We start from the raw sequence: 18,881 nt of genomic DNA on the forward strand, positions 1-18,881 counted from the left end.
GTATATGGTAATATCTAAATTGGAAGCATGTGAAGGCCAAACAACCTCTGCTTTGTAGTTGTGCCCCAAATTGCCTTGAGTTCCCTATATATGCATTTACTTTCCAATGAACAAACTGAACAAAGGAGTTAACCTCCTGGTATTGAGTGTTTCTTAATCCAAAGCATAAATCACAATGCTTTGGTCTAATTGGCACAAATAAAATGAAATTCCAATTAAGTAGGTGTGATTATTTACTCAAATTGACAAAAAAAAAAAAATACTCCATGAGAAAAGATCACAGAATTGCAAATTTCAGTCTCAAGACAATTACAATTGGTCCCAAATACCCAGAGCATTCAGGGACCTTTCTTATAGTCAAAGACATATATAGCTTGGCCTCCAGTGGCCAGAAAAAGAATTGAAACACCTTATTTTTCTATCTATGAACCAAATATTACTGGAAGGGAATGAATTAGGAAGATATGGACCTTTTGCCAGATGGTAGTTGCCACATTGATAGAATTACCCCAGGTTTAGGGAAGAAATTCCTGGATGTGCTAAGGTGAGTGTGTTTGGATTCTCAGAAAGATATTTTAATGAATAATGTGAAGCAAATAAATTACAGATTTTGAGTAGATGAGATAAAGACAGACATTGGCATTTAGCTTAGAAAAACTAATTAACAACTTCTTTTTAATTGACCAGGCACTGTGTTGCACATTTTTAATTGCAACTACCAGAGAGGCTGAGGCAGGAGTATAACAGGTTTAGAGCCAGCCTCAGCAACATAGTGAGAACCTGTCTCAAATTTTTTTAAAAAATCAAAAGGATGGGAATGTAGCTCAGTGGTTGAGTGCCCCTGGTTCAACACCCAGTCCAACACACATGCAAAAAGAATTATCAACTCTAGATTTTTTAAATAAAAATTATGAATCAGTCTGACATGATGGCACACACTCATAATCCTAGCGACTTGGGAGGCTGAGGCAGGAGGACCACAAATTCAGATCCACCCTCAGCAATTCAAAGAAACCCTAAGAACCTAGTGAGACCCTGTCTCAAAATAAAAATAAAAAGGTAAAAAAACTAAAAATGGGCTGGGGATATGACTCAGAGATTAAGCACCCCAGGGTTTAATCTCTGGAACAAAAAAGAAAAAATTAGGAATCAAGGAAAGAAAATTTTAAATCCTTTATATTCTAAAAATATATTTTCAGAGCATTGTTCCCATCTCACAATATCTCCTTTAAATGAATCAATTTTGTGTTAAATATTTAATTAAATAATCTGAATATTGGGTATTTAAGGAAATTATTTTCATTAAGAATTATTACATGATGTAACAAAAGTTGATCAATCACTTAATGGTCAAATTGAGGATTATTGAATTATTTATCTACATAATAATAATTTTGGTGGCATGGGTTGGAGATGTAGCTCAGTAAGAGTACTTCCTTAGCATGCACAAGGCCCTGGGTTTGATCCTCAGCATTTCTCAAAAAAAGAAAAAAATAGGTGGCATTACAATTATGATTAAACTGTTTTTAATGAGATACATAATAGTGATAATAATAACTACTTTGGTTTTTAAAAGAATGATACAATATATAAACCATCAGTAAATACACAAAAATAAACACAGTAAAAATAATCTAACAAAATATGGCACATAACAGTAGTAATTATTTCCAAGGGTTTAAATGTTGATTATCTTAACCCTCCAGAGACACAGGGACAACTGAACTTCCTATGCTAAATCCAGAGATATGCCTGAAATAGATTCTGTGAAAACTTTATCAACCTAATTGCATGATTAAGATCACATCTGACTGCATTCTCAATAGCTCAGAGAATTGTGGGTTTTGGATCTTTGCTAATTTGACTAGAATAAAAGTTGTACCTCATTGTTACTTTAAACTTATTTAATTAAAAATTAGGGTAGGTAACTTTTCCTGAGAATATTGGTCATTTGATTTCTTTTTCTAAAATGCAGTAGAAAAATTTTGGCCTTTCATCACTTATATTTTTTTTCAGATGATTTTATATATTTTATGATAAGGGCAATGACTGTATATCATAATTTTTACCCAGATGCTATAATATATGATGTATCTTTAATGTTATTTTTCTAAAGAAAGCATGGAGAAAGAAAAAATGTTAAGTATTTGTTCTCTTATATATAAAACAAAATTATGAAATTGAAATTAAAGAATCAAGTAGTACCAGTGGTGATATAAAAACAGGGCTGGGTTTGTGACTCAGTGGTGGAGGGCTCCCCTGGCACATGTGAGGTACTGAGTTTGATCCTCAGCACCACATAAAAATAAATAAAGGCATTAGTGTCCATATACAGCTAATTAAAAAAAAAACAGATTATCACACATTTCATGCACAAATTAAAATATACCATACTTCATAAAAATGTACAATTACTGTGTTTCAATGAAAAAAATAAGATTTAAAATTAGGAAGATTACTGGGAAAAAACAAACACCTCAAAAATGTCTCTAAAAATGTGTCTGTGCTGTGCTCATATGAACTGAATGAAAGCTTTGGTGCGTATAAAATTTGGGTGCTGTATGTTCCATTAGTTCAATCATGCATTTTTTTATTCCTTTGATTAGAATGAGTGACACTAAATTATATTATCTATTTTACTAATCTTCCTTATGGCTGAGTCAAAACATTTAAAATTACTCTATGTAATTCTTAGTATGTAAAGCTATTTCATGCTTAAAATGGTGGGCTGATGGTCCAATCTTCATGCTTCCACTTTGCCAAGTAAGTACATTAGATTCTTGAATAACAAACAATGTATTTTTAGGATTTTCCATTCTTCCTACAGTCAGTATCATTCTTAGAAATCAAGAAGGAAAATGGCTAATTTCACTACAATGAGTGGATTTCTTCTCATGGGTTTTTCTGGCAAGCCTGAAATAGAAATGCTATTTGCTGCTCTTTTCTTAGTCTTATACATAGTGGCTCTAGTTGGCAATAATCTCATTATTACCTCCACTTCCATGGATCACAGTCTCTCCTCACCTATGTATTTCTTCTTGAAACATCTCTCCTTCCTGGATCTGTGCTACATTTCTGTGACGGTCCCCAGGTCCATTTGCAACTCTTTCATGCATAATGGCTATATTTCCCTCTGGGAATGCATACTGCAGTGTTTTGCATTCACTCTCTGTGGCTGTGCTGAGATGGCATTACTCACAGTGATGTCTTATGACCGTTATGTGGCCATTTGCCTTCCACTGCGCTATGAAGTCATCATGGATATCAGTACCTGTGTTCATGGAGTGTTAGCCGTCTGGGCCAGTGGAATCCTTGGTGGAGTCATGCACACAGCCCCTACTTTCTCCATCCACTTCTGTGGTGCCAACATCATTCATCAATTCTTCTGTGATGTCCCCCCGCTTCTGAAACTCTCTTGTTCCAATGAATATGTGGGTGAGCTTGGGGTTAGTGGCTTCTTGTCCTTGGTGGCATTTGTTTGCTTCATCTCTATTGGAGTCACCTACATGCATATATTCTCTACTGTGCTGAGGATACCATCTGCTGAGGGCAAAGCCAGAGCCTTTTCTACCTGCCTACCCCACCTATCTGTTGTCATATTATTCATCTCTACTAGTGCCTTTGATTTTCTAAAGCCACATTCAGAGTCTCCAACTGTGTCAGACTTTTTACTCACTGTTTTTTATACTGTTCTGCCCCCAACACTCAATCCAATAATCTATAGCCTGAGAAATAAGACCATGAAGGCAGCCCTAAAAAAGATTTTTAAAAGAAGAAAAGACTTCTTCTTTTTCTGAATCATACCTATTAATTTGTTTTGAGGGAAAAATAAAAATTTATTAAGAAAAAATAACATAACCAATCAAGAAATTAAAGTTAAAACAAAATTTATTATAGGGAGATTCATATGAGAAAGTCATCATACAAATGGACTCTATGCAATAAAAACAGTGAGTACAGAGTTATGTATAAATTACTCTTATAAATACAGCAGATAAAAATCTCACCAAACAAATCCAGGTGTGAGAAAAATTTCTTCCGTTTTAAAGGAATGAATTATTCGTCGTCACTCATTTTTATCAGTGTAATGGAAACATAGTTCATGTGAAATGTCTTCCTCATTTTTTCCTGAATTACACTAGAGTGGGAGCCACCTGATTCTCAATGCCCTCTGGTCATGTAGGGGTTCACTACAGTTCTATAATGTTTCAGCCATTTCAGTCAGCAATACACAGTGCTCACCCTGGAACAGTCACATCATTTGCTCTGCCCCTTCAGATGCCATGGACTACTTCGCCACTTATGTGGATGAGATGTTTAAATGAAAGAATAATTTGATCAAGCTCAGAAAATGAATCAAAGAAGAAATCTGAACAAAATTAATAGAATACCATGTTAGAAAAAAGAGACATAAATGAAAATATATACAAATATAAATGTAATTTTAGTGATTGAAATTTGGAACTAAAATATGGGTCAAACAGCAAAAAAAAAAAAAAATATAAGACAAACTTAGTGAATTGAAAGGTCCAAAGATTTCACACAGAATGAGATGAAAGAAATGTATGTCTTTAAAAAAAATCTGAAAAAGATTAGCAATTACAAGATTAACAAGAAGAATCAAAAAGTTATTCAATCAAAATCTCCAAAAAGATCTATTGCTCTATTTGCCCATGCTTTGAGGGACTATGTTACAGATGAAATTTACATAAATAACTTCTAAGAGTTTTTTCAGATTAAAAAAAAGGACACAGATCATCAGCTTTGAAAAGCACAACAAAAATTCATCAGTACAACTAGGATCAATACACATGTAATTATATCATACTAAAACTAAAGAATTATTAAAAAACAGAAATTTTTGAAAATCAAAATAGAACAAGATATTCTTAAAGTAATACAACTTTATAGTCTAGAAGTTTTATTATTTTGCCATACACATTTAGATCTATCATCTATTAGAAAATAACAACTGTGGGGACTGTGTTGTAACTCACTGGTAGAGCACTTTTCTAGCATGTGTGAGGCTCTGGGTTTGATACCTGGCACCACATAAAAAAATAAAATAAAGGACCGTGTCCATATACAACTAAAAAAGATCAATAAAGAAAATAACTGTATCTTGTGTGAGGTAAATATCACTGTTTGTTTTACTCAGTGATACCAAATTGAATTAACATCAATATAGAAATATCTTTTCCTCCAATGAACTGTCATGAATTAGGTGACCCTATAATGTGAGTCTCTAAGTTTTTCTGTGTTCATATTTACAATATTGAGTTCTATCACTTACTGTAGCTATACAGCAGGGTTTTTAAAACATTTAGTAGCATAAGTTTTCTATCTATGTTTTTCCAGATTTTCTGGGCTATTGTAAGTCTTCTAAATATGCTTCTGAGATTTAAAATTAATTTTGTAATTTCCAAAAAATATCTATTAAAATTTTGACTGGCATTCCAAATTGAATCTATGATCTAAAGAGTGGAGATTTGTCTTCTTTAAAATATTTTATCTCCTCATCCATAAACAAGATTCTTTTCTATGTTTATTTGCATTTTGAAAACCTCTCTCAGAAATTATATATATATATATTTAGTGTAATTGTTTTATGCCTTTTATTAGATTTACTTATATGTATTTGATGTTATAAGGTTTAAATTTGTTTAATTTTGCAGCCAGTATTTAAAGAGAGACTTGATTTTTGTGTATTGACCTTATATTTGGTGATCTTATGAAATTTATTTATAAATTTTATATTTTTATAGATTTTTAAAATTTCTATTATATATTATATAATCTGTGAATAAAGAGTTTCATTTTATCTTTTCCAATTACTAAAACTTGATTTATCTTTCTTATTTTTGTGCTGGCCAGGAATTGTAAGCCAATATGAAAAGAAGTGATGATAGTAGTATTTTCACATCTTCCCAAGCTCAAGGGAAACTTATTTCAAACATGCTTCAGGGATACTACCAAAATGGTCCTCAGTCTTAGAGTATTTGGAATGGGCTCATGAATGTGCCCAAAGGAAAAAGAGTTAGCTTTAAATATCTGATATGAGCAGAGGAAAAGATATAAAAGCATGTCACTCTGCTACTTAAATATGACCATTTTCACTCTTCACATCTTCTTTCTCCTAGTTTCAACCACAAAGGAACCAGAGGGAACCTAGAAACAGTGGGAAATAACATAGAAGTTGGAAGCTGGTAAATACAGAAAATGTGGCAATAGGTCCTGCACACTCTAAAGACCACCATCCCAGAATAGGTTTTAGTTAGGTAAAGAAATATGATTAATTTTTCATGAAGTTAAGGGCTTTTGATTATGAAATTGACTTAGTGATGATAACTGATAAAATGATATTTTCTTGTTACCAAAAATAATTGGGGAAGTTTTGTAAAGATTAACTTAGGGTCCCAGTAGCATAGGAAATATTAATTCTACAGAATATTTTCAAATTTCCCAGTCCAGGAGGCATGGGGGTAGGAATGATAGTAGAATGAATCAGACATTATTACCTTATGTGCATATATGATTACATGACCTATATAACTCATATATATATATATATATATATATATATATATATATATATATATAATGTACAACCAGAAGAACAAGAAGTTATACTCCATTTATATATGATGTGACAAAATGCATTCTACTATCAATGTATATGAATTAAAACAAATTTTTTAAATGGCTGAATAAAATAAATAAGTGTCCCAGTCTATTGTCAAAACAGCTAAGATTACTGGACACTAACAGTTATGCATAAAACCCTTATAAAAACAGACTAGTGTGAAACCTAAAGAGAAAAATCTCAAAGAACATCCCACTGAAACCAAAATTCTACCTAGTTTTCCAAAGTCTCTGCAAAAGAGCTATCCTCTCTAAGAAGTAACCAGAATGAGAACTTGTGTATTACTAGACCCTGGCTGACTACCTAGCAAACTCATGAACTCTCCAAACAGTGAAGGCAGTCTCCAAGCTTCCCGTTTATTCAACAAGAGGTGAACACTTTAAACACAACCTCTGACCAATCATTTGCTGAATACTAAACAGAACTGACCCTAAGCAAGATAAGATTTCAAGGTAAAAAAAAAAAAAAGCAGAATTTATCAGGAACATCAGAGATTTTACACAACCAGGTAGACAGAGTTTACTGAATTAGTCTAGGAAATTATTAAATTATTAAAGAATCAAACAAACAATAAACAATAGCAAGTCATAGGGGGTTAGGGAGAGTCAGCACCCAGAGTACTACAACATAATATTTTAATATCCAGGTTCCAGTAACAACAAAAAAATGGAAAAATAATGAATTATGACTCATCTTGAGAAAGGAGAAAGAAAAAAAAAGAAGGCAACAAAACCTGTCTATAAGTGTGCTCAGATGCTGAACTTAGAAGGTTAGGCTGTAAACTTACTCATACTCATCCCATCCTTCATGCTTTTCTTCAAGGATCAATACAGGGCCCAGCCGCCTCCTGAACCCAGAGACTCAAGCTAGGAATAGAGAACGCCACCAACTGGAAGAAATGAAAACAGAGTTCTGAGAGACATTTTTTTTCTTTCTTTTTCTCTCTTATCTCTCTCTTTTCAGCCATTCACCCAGTCTTCTCTACCCTTCCCCCTCGGGTCTTCACAACCTCAACATATGTGAAACCAAAAATTGTACACGAAAAAGGTCTTTAACAACTGAATCACCAGAATAATATACTATAGAGGAACTGCATATGTCCCACTTCCCTTCCACCTTTTTATTTCTTTTTTCTCATATTTTCTTTTTCCCGCTCTCTTTTTTTCTCTCCTTTTCCTTGTTATATATTTTCCTCCCTCTTACTCCCTCTATCCCACCTGCAACCCCCTAAATTTTACTATTCATAAGAAGGGTAATCTTATAAATACAGATAGGAATTTGAATCTATACATTCTTCCATAAATTACCCATCTATTGGTTAGAGCTCTCCAAAGTTACTAAGTTAGATTAACCCCATACCCTCACTCCTTTCCCCCAAAACATAACATCCTACACCTGAAATTCAGTTTTCTTCAAGCTATCAGAAATGGTATGCCTTTCATGAAACTAATGACTATATTTGTAAACGATAATCAAAACCAACATTTGTAGACATAGAGTCTAGCTATAAATGTAGTAATAAGGAAAATGTGTGCTTAGATGATGTACTATTGATATTGAGAACTTTTAACATTGTCTTTCTTCACAAAAGAGAGACTTTTCAACTATACAAGAGCAATATAAATATATAGGGGGAAAATTCAATAACATAACAGTTTCACCAAGCAGAAAGAAACACAAGCAGTATGAAAAGACAAGGAAAGAAAGGACCACAAGCAATGCAGGTCAACTCAACTTTAGAACAGGTAATATTTGCAGCAGATAATGTTTATTTTATTCTGCTGTCCTTCCATTCCCCCCTTCCTCGCCCCTCCCCTCCCATCACTTCTCTCTACCCAATCTAATGTGACCCACTTCTTCTTTCCTGCTCATTTTTAACCTAAGAAAAGCGTGGGGCTCAGGTTTCCTTTTCTGTTTCAGGAAGGAAAAGATCTGAAAGGATCACCAGTTGGCTGAAGTGAGAGCGGGAGTAGGTGGGGGAAACTAATCATGGGACAGGACCAGGGTTTCACACCATCCAAAGGATGTACTGCTTCAAGGTGAGACCAGACTAGCACCGCCTCCCTGGGTTCTGGTTTATGCCTACAATGGCACGGATTACATTGCCCTGAAGAAGACCTGGGCTCTTGGACCTCCGCTGACACTGCAGCTCAGATCACCCAGGGCAAGTGGGAGGCTGAGGGTTTGGCAGAGGCAAACAGGGTCTACCTGGAAGGGGAGTGCATAAAGACACTCCTCAAGCACCTGGAGAGAAGGAAGGGGACGCTGCAGCATGCAGGTACCATTGGCTACAATGCAACTTCCAGATCTCCTGTAATTTCCCCCATGCGCCAATAAGGAGGGAGAATAATGGAATCCACATGAGAATACTGTCCTCCCTCTGATCCAAAAGAGTATGAGTGCAACTTAGTTTCCAAAAGCTGTACCAGAGAGTGAATCTAAGAACTATCCTTCTCTTAATTACAACTAAAGGGTCCTAGGGCTGGAGGGAAGATGATCCTTAAAATAAATGATAAGTTTCCTTTGACTCTGGCAGCAATCTTAGGCATCCCTCAGCGACTTTCTGGATTTGTTCTTTATCCCAACCCAATGAGTCTGGAATTCATTTCCTTAGCTTTCAGCCTCCATTCAGGTCAGAATCTTTCTCAGAGGCTTGGAGCCTCTTCCTCTGGACTGTCTCACCCTGAATCTAGAACATAACAAAAAATAGGAATATTTCCCAAGATCCATGAGTATTGGTTAGTGTATGGGTTTTGTACTCCCACCCCACACTTATTGTCCTGCCTTTTTTCAGTGGATGATGGGAAGTAATGCAAAATGTCCCAATTAACTGAATCTTCTCAGCAGATTCCCCATTGACATATGTCACCCATCACCCGATCTCTGACCATGAGGTCACACTGAAGTGCTGAGCTCTGGGATCAGAGATCACCCTGACATGGCATGGGATAGGGAGGAACAGACCCAGGAAATGGAGCTTGTGGATAGAAACTTCCAGAAATGGGCAGCTGTGGTAGTTGGGAGAGAAGCAGAGTTACACATGTGCCTTGTGCATAATGAAGGGTTTCCTGAACCACTCACCCTGAGATGGTGTAAGGGGGGGATGAGGGCACAAGGCCTGTGGTCAAGAAAGCAGGAGCCATTCTGGAGACCCTCAGCAGGGTCACGGCTGAAAATTGAAAGCCAGGGTCACTCATCGTCTCTTCCTTTCCCAGGAGGGCTCCCAAGATCTCTATCCCCTTTGTGGTACTGGTTGCTGGCCTGATTCTCCTTGAAGCTATTGCTGCTATTATGATGTGAGTTAGAACTCAGGTAGAGTAAGGGTGAGATCAGAGTTTTCTTTCCCAAGCCCCAGGTAGCTTTTCTTGACTCTTTAACTAAGAAGGGTTGACCCATAAAAACCATAAACTTGAAAGCCATAATTTCAAATATTTAAATCTCCAAAAGATCAAAACAAAATTTTGGGGAAATCTTTTTTTAATTCATTAAAATACAGTTATTTGCATTTTTAAAAGGGATTTGTTTTAGAAACATGACAGAACAGGTCAGAAGCTACTTTATTACATAAAATAGGTAATAACATATATATTGTTACATGGATATATGTGCAACTATACTAATGACCGTTGCACAGGTAAAATAACTATGAACATATAAACCATATTCCTAAATAGGTCAACAAGCAAAATGTATAAACATCTATCACTATGATTAGTAACTGTGCATCCCCATGTTTATACATGCAGTAATCTGAAATACTGTATTGGACAACCTAAATATTTTGACAAGATGAATCAGAATGCACAATAAATCATCATCAAATACACAATTATAAAAAAAAAGTCAAAACTTTGAGAAATTTTTGTCTTTCACAAATATAAATGTACAAAAAAGACATTTCTTCTTTTACTGAGAAAGTTTCAGTGTTTTTACATACATGTTACAGTGCTTACACACAGTTGACATTCAGATAATGTACTTTCTTTTTTTGTTTTTCTATTTTTTTGTTTTAATTAGTTACACATGACAGTAGAATGCATTTATGCACTTTGATATACATAGATGGGATATAATTTCTCATTTTTTTGAGTGTACATGTTGCAGAATCATATTGGTCATGCAGTCATATATATATATATATATATATATATATATATATATATATATATATATATATATATATGTGTGTGTGTGTGTGTGTGTGTATACACACACAGTAATAATGTCTGTTTCATTCTTCTGTCTTTACTATCTCCACATCCCCTTCTCTCCCCTCCCCTCCCCTCCCATCACTCCCTCTACCTATCATAGGTAATGGTATTCTTCACTAGTGCCCTCCTGCCTTACTGTGAATTAGCATCAGCATATTAGAGAAACATCCAGCTTTTGGCTTTGTGGGATTGGCTTATTTCGCTTAGCATGATATTCTCCAACTCTGTCCATTTACTGGCAAATGCCATGATTTCACTCTTATTTAAAGTTGACTATATATACTCCATTTATCCACTGAGTATGCCACATTCTACTTAGTATATATACAACATTTTCTTTATCCATTCATCTATTGAATAATACCTAGGTTAGTTCCATACTCCAGCTATTGTGAATTGAGCTTCTATAAACATTGATGTGGCTGTGTCACTATAGTATGATGATTTTAAGTCCATTGGGTATAAGCCAAGGAGTGAGATAGCTGGGTCAAATGGTGGTTTCATTCCCAGTTTTCTGAGGAATCTTCATACTGCTTTCCATAGTGGTTGCACCAATTTGCAGTCCCACCAGCAGTGTATGAGTGTACCATTTTCCCCATATTCTCACCAACATTTATTATTGCCTGAATTCTTGATGATTGCCATTCTGAGAGGAGTGAGATGAAATCCTAGAGTAGTTTTGATTTGCATTTCTCTAGTTGCTAGAGATGTTGAACACTTTTCATATATTCTTGTTGATCAATATACTTGTTGATCAATTGTATTCTTCTATGAAGTGTCTGTTCAGTTCCTTAGCCCATTTATTGATTGGGTTATTTGGTTTTTTGGTGTTAAGTGTTTTGAGTTCTTTATATATCCTAGAGATTAATGCCTTGACAAGGTACTTTCACAGAGTCACATTTGCAAAAATCATAAAAAAATATTGAGGGCTGGGGATGTGGCTCAAGCAGAAGCGTTCTTGCCTGGCATGTGTGCGGCCCAGGTTTGATCCTCAGCACCACATTCAAACAAAGATGTTATGTTCGCCGAAAAAAACTAAAAAATAAATATTAAATATCTCTCTCTCTCTCTCTCTCTCTCTCTCTCTATCTCTTTAAAAAAATATTGAGACTCTGAAGGCCTTATACAGTTTATACCTCAATTATTAGATGTTGTAAAGATGAAATACAAAACAGGAAAAAAATTTAAATAATGCTGATAGTTTTAAATAGTGGGGGGAAACTAATAAGAACTTGAAATATGAAAAAAAGTATATTACAGGGATCGAATACCGATAACTAATGGACCTAGTTCATAAGCTGGTGTACTTTCATGATCATTAACTATATTCTGAAGTCTCATATCATAATGAATAGTGTCTCTCTCTTTTTTTCTTTTAGGCCACGGCTTTTCTCAAGAATATGTTCACATTCATTTTCTATGTGGCAATACAGCTTTTAAATTCTTCTTAGATTTGATATACACTGATATAAGAATTCCCTATTAATCTTTGCAATCTGCTGTGCCACACTTCTGTGTTGTTTGGGGTGTGTGGAAACCCATCTGTATCCGCTCAAACAGTCCACAAACTGAGCAGAAACAATACTGTTGATTGAACACCATTACATAAATATCTTCTTATCCTACTGTGCACATAATTATCAGTAACTTCACTGGCTTCTTCAGACAAATGCATCTTTAATTCATTAAAAGCTTCTGTAATTTCATCAGTTGAAGAGATGCCAATGCAGACAAATGACACACTCTTAGCAAGTTTTTGTTGTAGCTTGTATTGCTTGACCAATGCATTCCCCAGAATTTAGCTTTCTAACTCTCTAATATAAGTAGTTTTTTTCTTCCATAGGAATTTCCAGTGGGAAATCAGCTTTCAGCATTTAATCATTTGGGATTTTAATCATTGGGTGTTATGATTTTTGAGATTTTAGACTTTAGAGACATAAGAGCAAGAGAGAAATTCATCCCAATGGATGCATAAACCCAACACAGGAATACAAGAAATATAAAAAGAAAGGTAACACAATGTCTCCTAAACTTCATAATTCACAAGCAACTGACTCCAAAGACATTGAAGTGAATAAAATACCAGATAAATAATTCAAAAATGGTTATCAAAATAATCAATGAATTCCATGAAAATGCAGAAAAACAACTGAATAAACTAAGTAAGTCAGTTACAAGATATGAATGAGGATTTCAATAAAGATATAGATATATTGAAAAAGAACCAAATAGAAATCTTGTAAATGAAAGACATGATAAGGCAAATAAGATGTTTCTTTGAAAGTCTAATACATAAGACCATGCTGAAGATGAATCCAAGAGCTGGAACATAAAGTGGCTAGATTTAAACACTTAAACAGTATTAAAGAAAAGAAAATGATTAACCATATTCAGAGCATACAAGAATTGGGGACAATGTTAAGAGACCAAAGAATCATTGAAATTAAAATGATTGTGAAATATAGGCTAATGGAATTGATAGCCTCTTTAGGGAAATAACAGAAAAATTATCAAACCTTGAGAATGCATTCAGAATCCCCAATAAATAAAATAAATAAAGAGCCTCTCCATGGCACATGATTAAAATGCCTAGCATCCAGAACAAGGATAAAATTTTAAAAGCCTCAAAATAAAAATATCAAGTCACATTTAGAGACAAACCAATCAGAAATACCTCTAATTTTTCAGTATAAACTCTAAAAGCCAGGAGGGCTTGGAATGATGTGTTCCAAGTGAAAAAAAAAAATCACTGTCAACCAATATTGCTATATCCAGAAAAAGGTATCCATGAAAACAGAATAAAAATAAAAACCACCCAAGGTAAGCAGAAACTAAAAGAATTCATGACTATTAAGCAGGCATTACAGAACTTACTTAAAGAAATACTCCCCACAGAAGACATCAAAACCAAATCCCAGAGCTCACAAATGCATAAATCTCATGGTAAGAGTATCTAACCTAAGGGAAAACAGGATCAAATTCAAGATTAAAAATAAATAAAACTGGGAGGAATCAATAAACATCTCTCTGTACAAACACTGCATGTAAATGGTTTCAACTCTCTAATTAAAAGCATAGACTGGCAGAATGGATTAAAGAACAAGATCCAACTATATATTGTTTTCAAGAGACTCACCTTACGGGCAAATACAAATGCAGGCTAAAAGTGAAAGGGTGAAAATTGATACATCATGTAAATGTAGCTCAAAAACATGCAAGAGTAGCTACTCTCATACTGACAAAGCAGAATTTAAGACAAAATTAATCAGAAGAGACAAAGGAGTTCATTTCATATTGGTAAAGGGGACAATCGAACAAGATGTAATAATAGTAAATAATTATCCCCCAAATATTTTTGCACCCAATTACAAAAGAGAGACACAATTTAAAGTGTCACACAGACCCCAACATGATAATACTGGGTAAATTCAACATATTTGTCTCACAATTAGTTCATTCAGGTATAAACTCAGTAAAGACTCTTTGGACCTGAAAAATATTAAAAATCAAATGGACATAACAGACACTTGTAGAATATTTCATCCAGTAACACCTGAATATACTTTTTCTTCTCAGGGGCTCATGGAAGATTCTTCAACATAGACCATACTTTAAGGCACAAGGCAACTCTTGGCAAATACAAAGAAAATGACATAATTTCTTGCATCTCATCAGATCATAATGGAATGAAATTAGAAACCAGCACCAAAAATCTTTATACAAACTATAGAAATATATGGTGATTGAACAATACACCTTTGAATGATGAATGGGTGACAGAAAAAATCAGGGTAGAAATTTAAACATTCGTATTATCAAATGAGAATAATGATATGACACACACAAGAGCCTCTGGGACACTATGAAAACAGGATATAGATATGAACTCAACTACTTAAACTGTAATTCTCTCTCTCTCTCTCTCTCTCTCTCTCTATATATATATATATATATATATATATATATATATATATATATATATATATATACAGTTATAAGTAGTAGTTGAGTTCATCCTGACAGAATTGTACATGCATGAAATTCAATTTCAGTTCATGCTCCCCCCTTTCTCTGTCCCTCCTACCTATCCCCCCAACCCCACCAACAGTTCTCCTTCCTCTACTCTACTGTTCTTCCTTTTGCTCATATATTTATTAATTCTTGGTTGGTTCTTTCCAGTTATGCATAAAAGTAGAATTCCTTCTGTATATTTATATATACACATAATTTCTTAAAAATTTATTTCATATTTCCTCCTTAATCCCATCCCTCAGCTCTCTCTTTCTGTCTCTCTCAATATCCTTCTTTTACAGTACTGATATTCCCCATATCTTTATGATATCTGATCATCATTCCTTCTTTTCATTTATTTTACTCTAGCTTCCACATTTGAGAGAAAACCTTCAACCCTTGAATTCCTGAGTTTGGCTTATTTCATTTAGCATGATGGTTCATTTCCATCCATTTAGTAGCAAATGACAAATTTTCCTTTTCTATTTCTATTTCTCTAATACATAAAGTGACTGGAGATGTAGTTAAGCACCCCTGAGTTCAATCCCTGGTACCAAAATAAAAGTACAAATGGCTAATAAATGCATGAAAAAATTATCAACATTTTTATCAATCAAGAAAAAGCAAGTGAAAACTACACTGAAATTCTATCTCAATCCAATTAGAATGGCAATCATCAAGAATATAAATAATAATAAATGATGATGAGGATGTGGGAGTGGGGAGGGACTGTTGGTGGGAATGAAAATCCCTAATAACATTCATTATGGATATCATTATGAAGTTTCCTCAAAATGCTAAAAGTAGAACTACCATTCAATCCAGCTCTATCACTACTTAATTTTTATCTAAAATAATTAAAACATATTTTAGAGATATATAGATATCCATGCTTATTGCAGCACAATTCACAATAGCCAAGTATGGAACTAGCCTATGTACCCATCACCAGATGAATGGATAAAAAAATTGTGGTATATGTACACATGGAATTTTATTCAGCTATAAAGAAAAAAGGAAATTATGTCATTTTCAAAACAATGGATGGGAAATAAAGACCATAATCTTGAGCAAAATAAGCCAGGCTCAGAGAGAAAAGTATGTTTTCTTGTCATGAGCCATCAATGGGCTGTGTGTGTGAGCTATGCGCATTTGAGAGTATGAGGGGATTGGTCTGAGGATACACACTTTTTGGGCTGTGCAACCCACGTGTGCCTTTTCTTTCCCACACAGCACCTGAGATGGAGGTGACTTGCCAAGATGTCAATCAATCTGCTGACCACTAGACATCACAAAGCAAGATCCACTCGTCCCAACCCAAATTCTTGCAGTATTTGGGTGGAACATTTTATTGCATGTCCTTTCCCCAATAAATAGAGGAGTTTTTGTGGTGTGCTCACTCTCTCGTTTGTCTGTCTTGCTCCCCTTGCCCTTTTTCTAGCATGGGAGTTGATCTTTGAAGTCACAGATCTATCCCTGACCTCTGCAATCGAGAAAAAGCTATTCTCATGTTTGTGTGGTTTCTTCATTGTTTTCATAGTTATTGATACAGCCAACTCCTTTGAACCACCCCATCACATCAGGTTGGCCAGCTGGAGACATTTTCTCTTATATTTGGAAGGAGTAGGGGATGCTAAAAGTTGAAGAGTGACCATAAGCAAGACCACTGGGAATAGGAGGTTAAGATGAAGGTTATCAACACATCTTGCACTTCTGTATATTATACTCTATTAGTTAACAAGTCAGTAGACAAGAAAAAATAAACAGATAATTATAACTTATATAATGAATAAGAAGGAAACATTGGGATAATGTTCCTTTATTTTATTCCCAGTGTGGTTTTTCCCCACAGCCATACTATAAATACAAGTTAGGTTATTTTATTCCTTGGCTTAAAACCTGACAATGATGCTCACCTCATTGCTAGAATGTTTCTCTCTTGCCTCTTTCTCTTCCTTATCCCTCTACCCCTTTGAAGGAAATTATTGGATGATAAAGATGTCTCTGTCAGTTTTATGGTATACTATCACTGGTTTCTATACTAACAAAGAACGAGGGTTCCCATTGTTTGACACCAAAACCAACATTTGGTATGGTCCTTTTTTTTTTTTTTTTTTTTTTAGCCACTATAGTGTATAGTCAGATCACATAATAATATTAAGTGTAATTTGCCTTACAATAAAGAACTACTTTACTACATTTATTAACTACTTGTATATTCTCTTTTATAAATTATATGATTAAGTATTTTACCCATTTTTCTTTAGTGTAATATGCCTATTAATCAAATTGATATGATCTGAATCTAAATATAAATCCTCAGACAGTAGATGGAAAAAATATTCCCCTATTTTGTGGTTGACTTTCTTATTCTGCTGATAATACCTTCTGATGAAGATAAATTCATTTGTGTTCTTTGAATTTATTTAATATTAAAATTTGTCCAAATGATGTTTATAAAGGATTAAAGATTGAAGATGAAGAAACTTTAACAGAAGTTAGGTTGACTAATTACAACAAGCATTTCACATTTTCTCTCTATAATAATTATAAAATAATGAATTTCAGTTCAGAAGAAGCTGGTAAAAGTTTAAGCCCTGAAAGTAGAAATTATTAACAGAAATTAACAGAATTTTATTAACAGAAATTATTTATTATAAGTCATTTAATGACTATCAGTTTAATAAGAAAGTTGTTGGTAATTTGCTGCTCTTTCCTATGTCAAGTTATGGATCAAATAGAGCAGAATTTATTTATAAGTAGTAATAAGAAGAAAATGAGCACATGGGAAATTTTATAAAGTCAAAATATTATTTGGAAATTATCAGAGAACCTTCATGAATGACTAATGCCTAAAATTACTTAAACCAGAAAGCAGTTTTATAATACTGTACCATATTTATTTTTGAGTTTGAGATGCAAATGATATATGTTAAATAAATATTTATACTAGAGGTTAAATATTCTTCATGATATCCTAGAAATAAATAATTTAAATATTCAGAAATATTTAATTTAGGCAAGTTATCCCAAGGATATATAAATAGCCTGGCATCAGTGTTTGTGTTACACCTTATCTTGGTGTAACATTAATATTAAGTAAATTCAACGAACCCCCTTATCTTGGGGGTTTCTAGGAGTATAAATACACTCAACTGAACTGATTCAGTTGCACTGAATCAAAAAATACATTTTTTTTAACTGAGAGTTTAGGTTCCAAAATAGAAACACTGAAACTTCCTCCCTTTGTAGGTAGGATTTTGTCTATTAGATCCTGTTCACTATACTATCATATTCAGAAACCTTGGCTTTATCCACTAGCCTCAATTCTCACCTTCTGCTCTGTTCTGGGCTCAGATATTTCTTCTATAAACAAAGTTTTCTATAATATCGAAATCGCTTGGGAGAAGAGCTATCTTAACTCTTCAAGGCATTTTTATTTTATTTTTTTATTTTTATTTTTTATTATTTTTAATTAGTTGCTCATGACAATACAATGATCTTGACATGTCATTCATTTGACTCAAATAGGGTATAATTTCTCATTTTTCCAAGTGTACAGGTTGCAGAATCACATTGGTTATACAGCTACGTATATACATACAGCAATGCTAGTGTCTATTTTATTCTGCTGCCCTTTCTATCCCCCCTTTCTTTTATTTATTTATTTTTATAAGAAGTTAGATTCATCAAGTTCTTGTTTCAGGTTGACACTTGTCCTCTCCTGGCACATTGGCAAGTGTTCCACAAACTGGTGTCCACTGGTACAGCTGACATGTCAATCCGATTTGTAGTTTCGTGAAGTTACCTTTTCCTCCAGTTATAGTATTTTCATGTTGTCTTTGGGGTTTTGTAATTTTGCTGTACAGGATGTCTTTAGTATGACTTTCATTTTAAGTATCCTCCTGTTTCGGTCAGCTTTTTCACCACTATAGTTTTAGAAGAGGAAAAGTTTATTTGGGGCTCATGGTTTCAGAGGGCTCAGTCTGTAGATAGACAACTCTATTGCTCTGTGT

The 18,881-nt window shown here is 34.1% G+C and overlaps 1 protein-coding gene across 1 annotated transcript; it reads left to right on the forward strand.

The window, feature by feature from the left end:
* Positions 1-2,858: 2,858 nt before the first annotated feature.
* LOC114080255 (olfactory receptor 14J1-like) lies at positions 2,859-10,155 on the forward strand. The gene is made up of 2 exons (XM_027921826.2): positions 2,859-3,766; positions 10,089-10,155. The coding sequence occupies exons 1-2, from the start codon at positions 2,859-2,861 to the stop codon at positions 10,153-10,155; spliced, it is 975 nt and encodes a 324-aa protein (XP_027777627.2).
* The last annotated feature ends 8,726 nt before the right edge of the window (positions 10,156-18,881 follow it).

The sequence above is a fragment of the Marmota flaviventris genome, chromosome 7 (assembly GCF_047511675.1).
Source record: "Marmota flaviventris isolate mMarFla1 chromosome 7, mMarFla1.hap1, whole genome shotgun sequence".
In the NCBI taxonomy this organism is placed as follows: Eukaryota; Metazoa; Chordata; class Mammalia; order Rodentia; family Sciuridae; genus Marmota; species Marmota flaviventris.

Bases quoted from the DNA above. Each gene is read 5' to 3' on its own strand.
- LOC114080255 (XM_027921826.2), top strand. From the start codon at position 2,859: ATGGCTAATTTCACTACAATGAGTGGATTTCTTCTCATGGGTTTTTCT. The intron at 3,767-10,088 runs TAAAAGAAGAAA...TAAATCTCCAAA, and splicing joins GCAGCCCTAAAAAAGATTTT to AGATCAAAACAAAATTTTGG.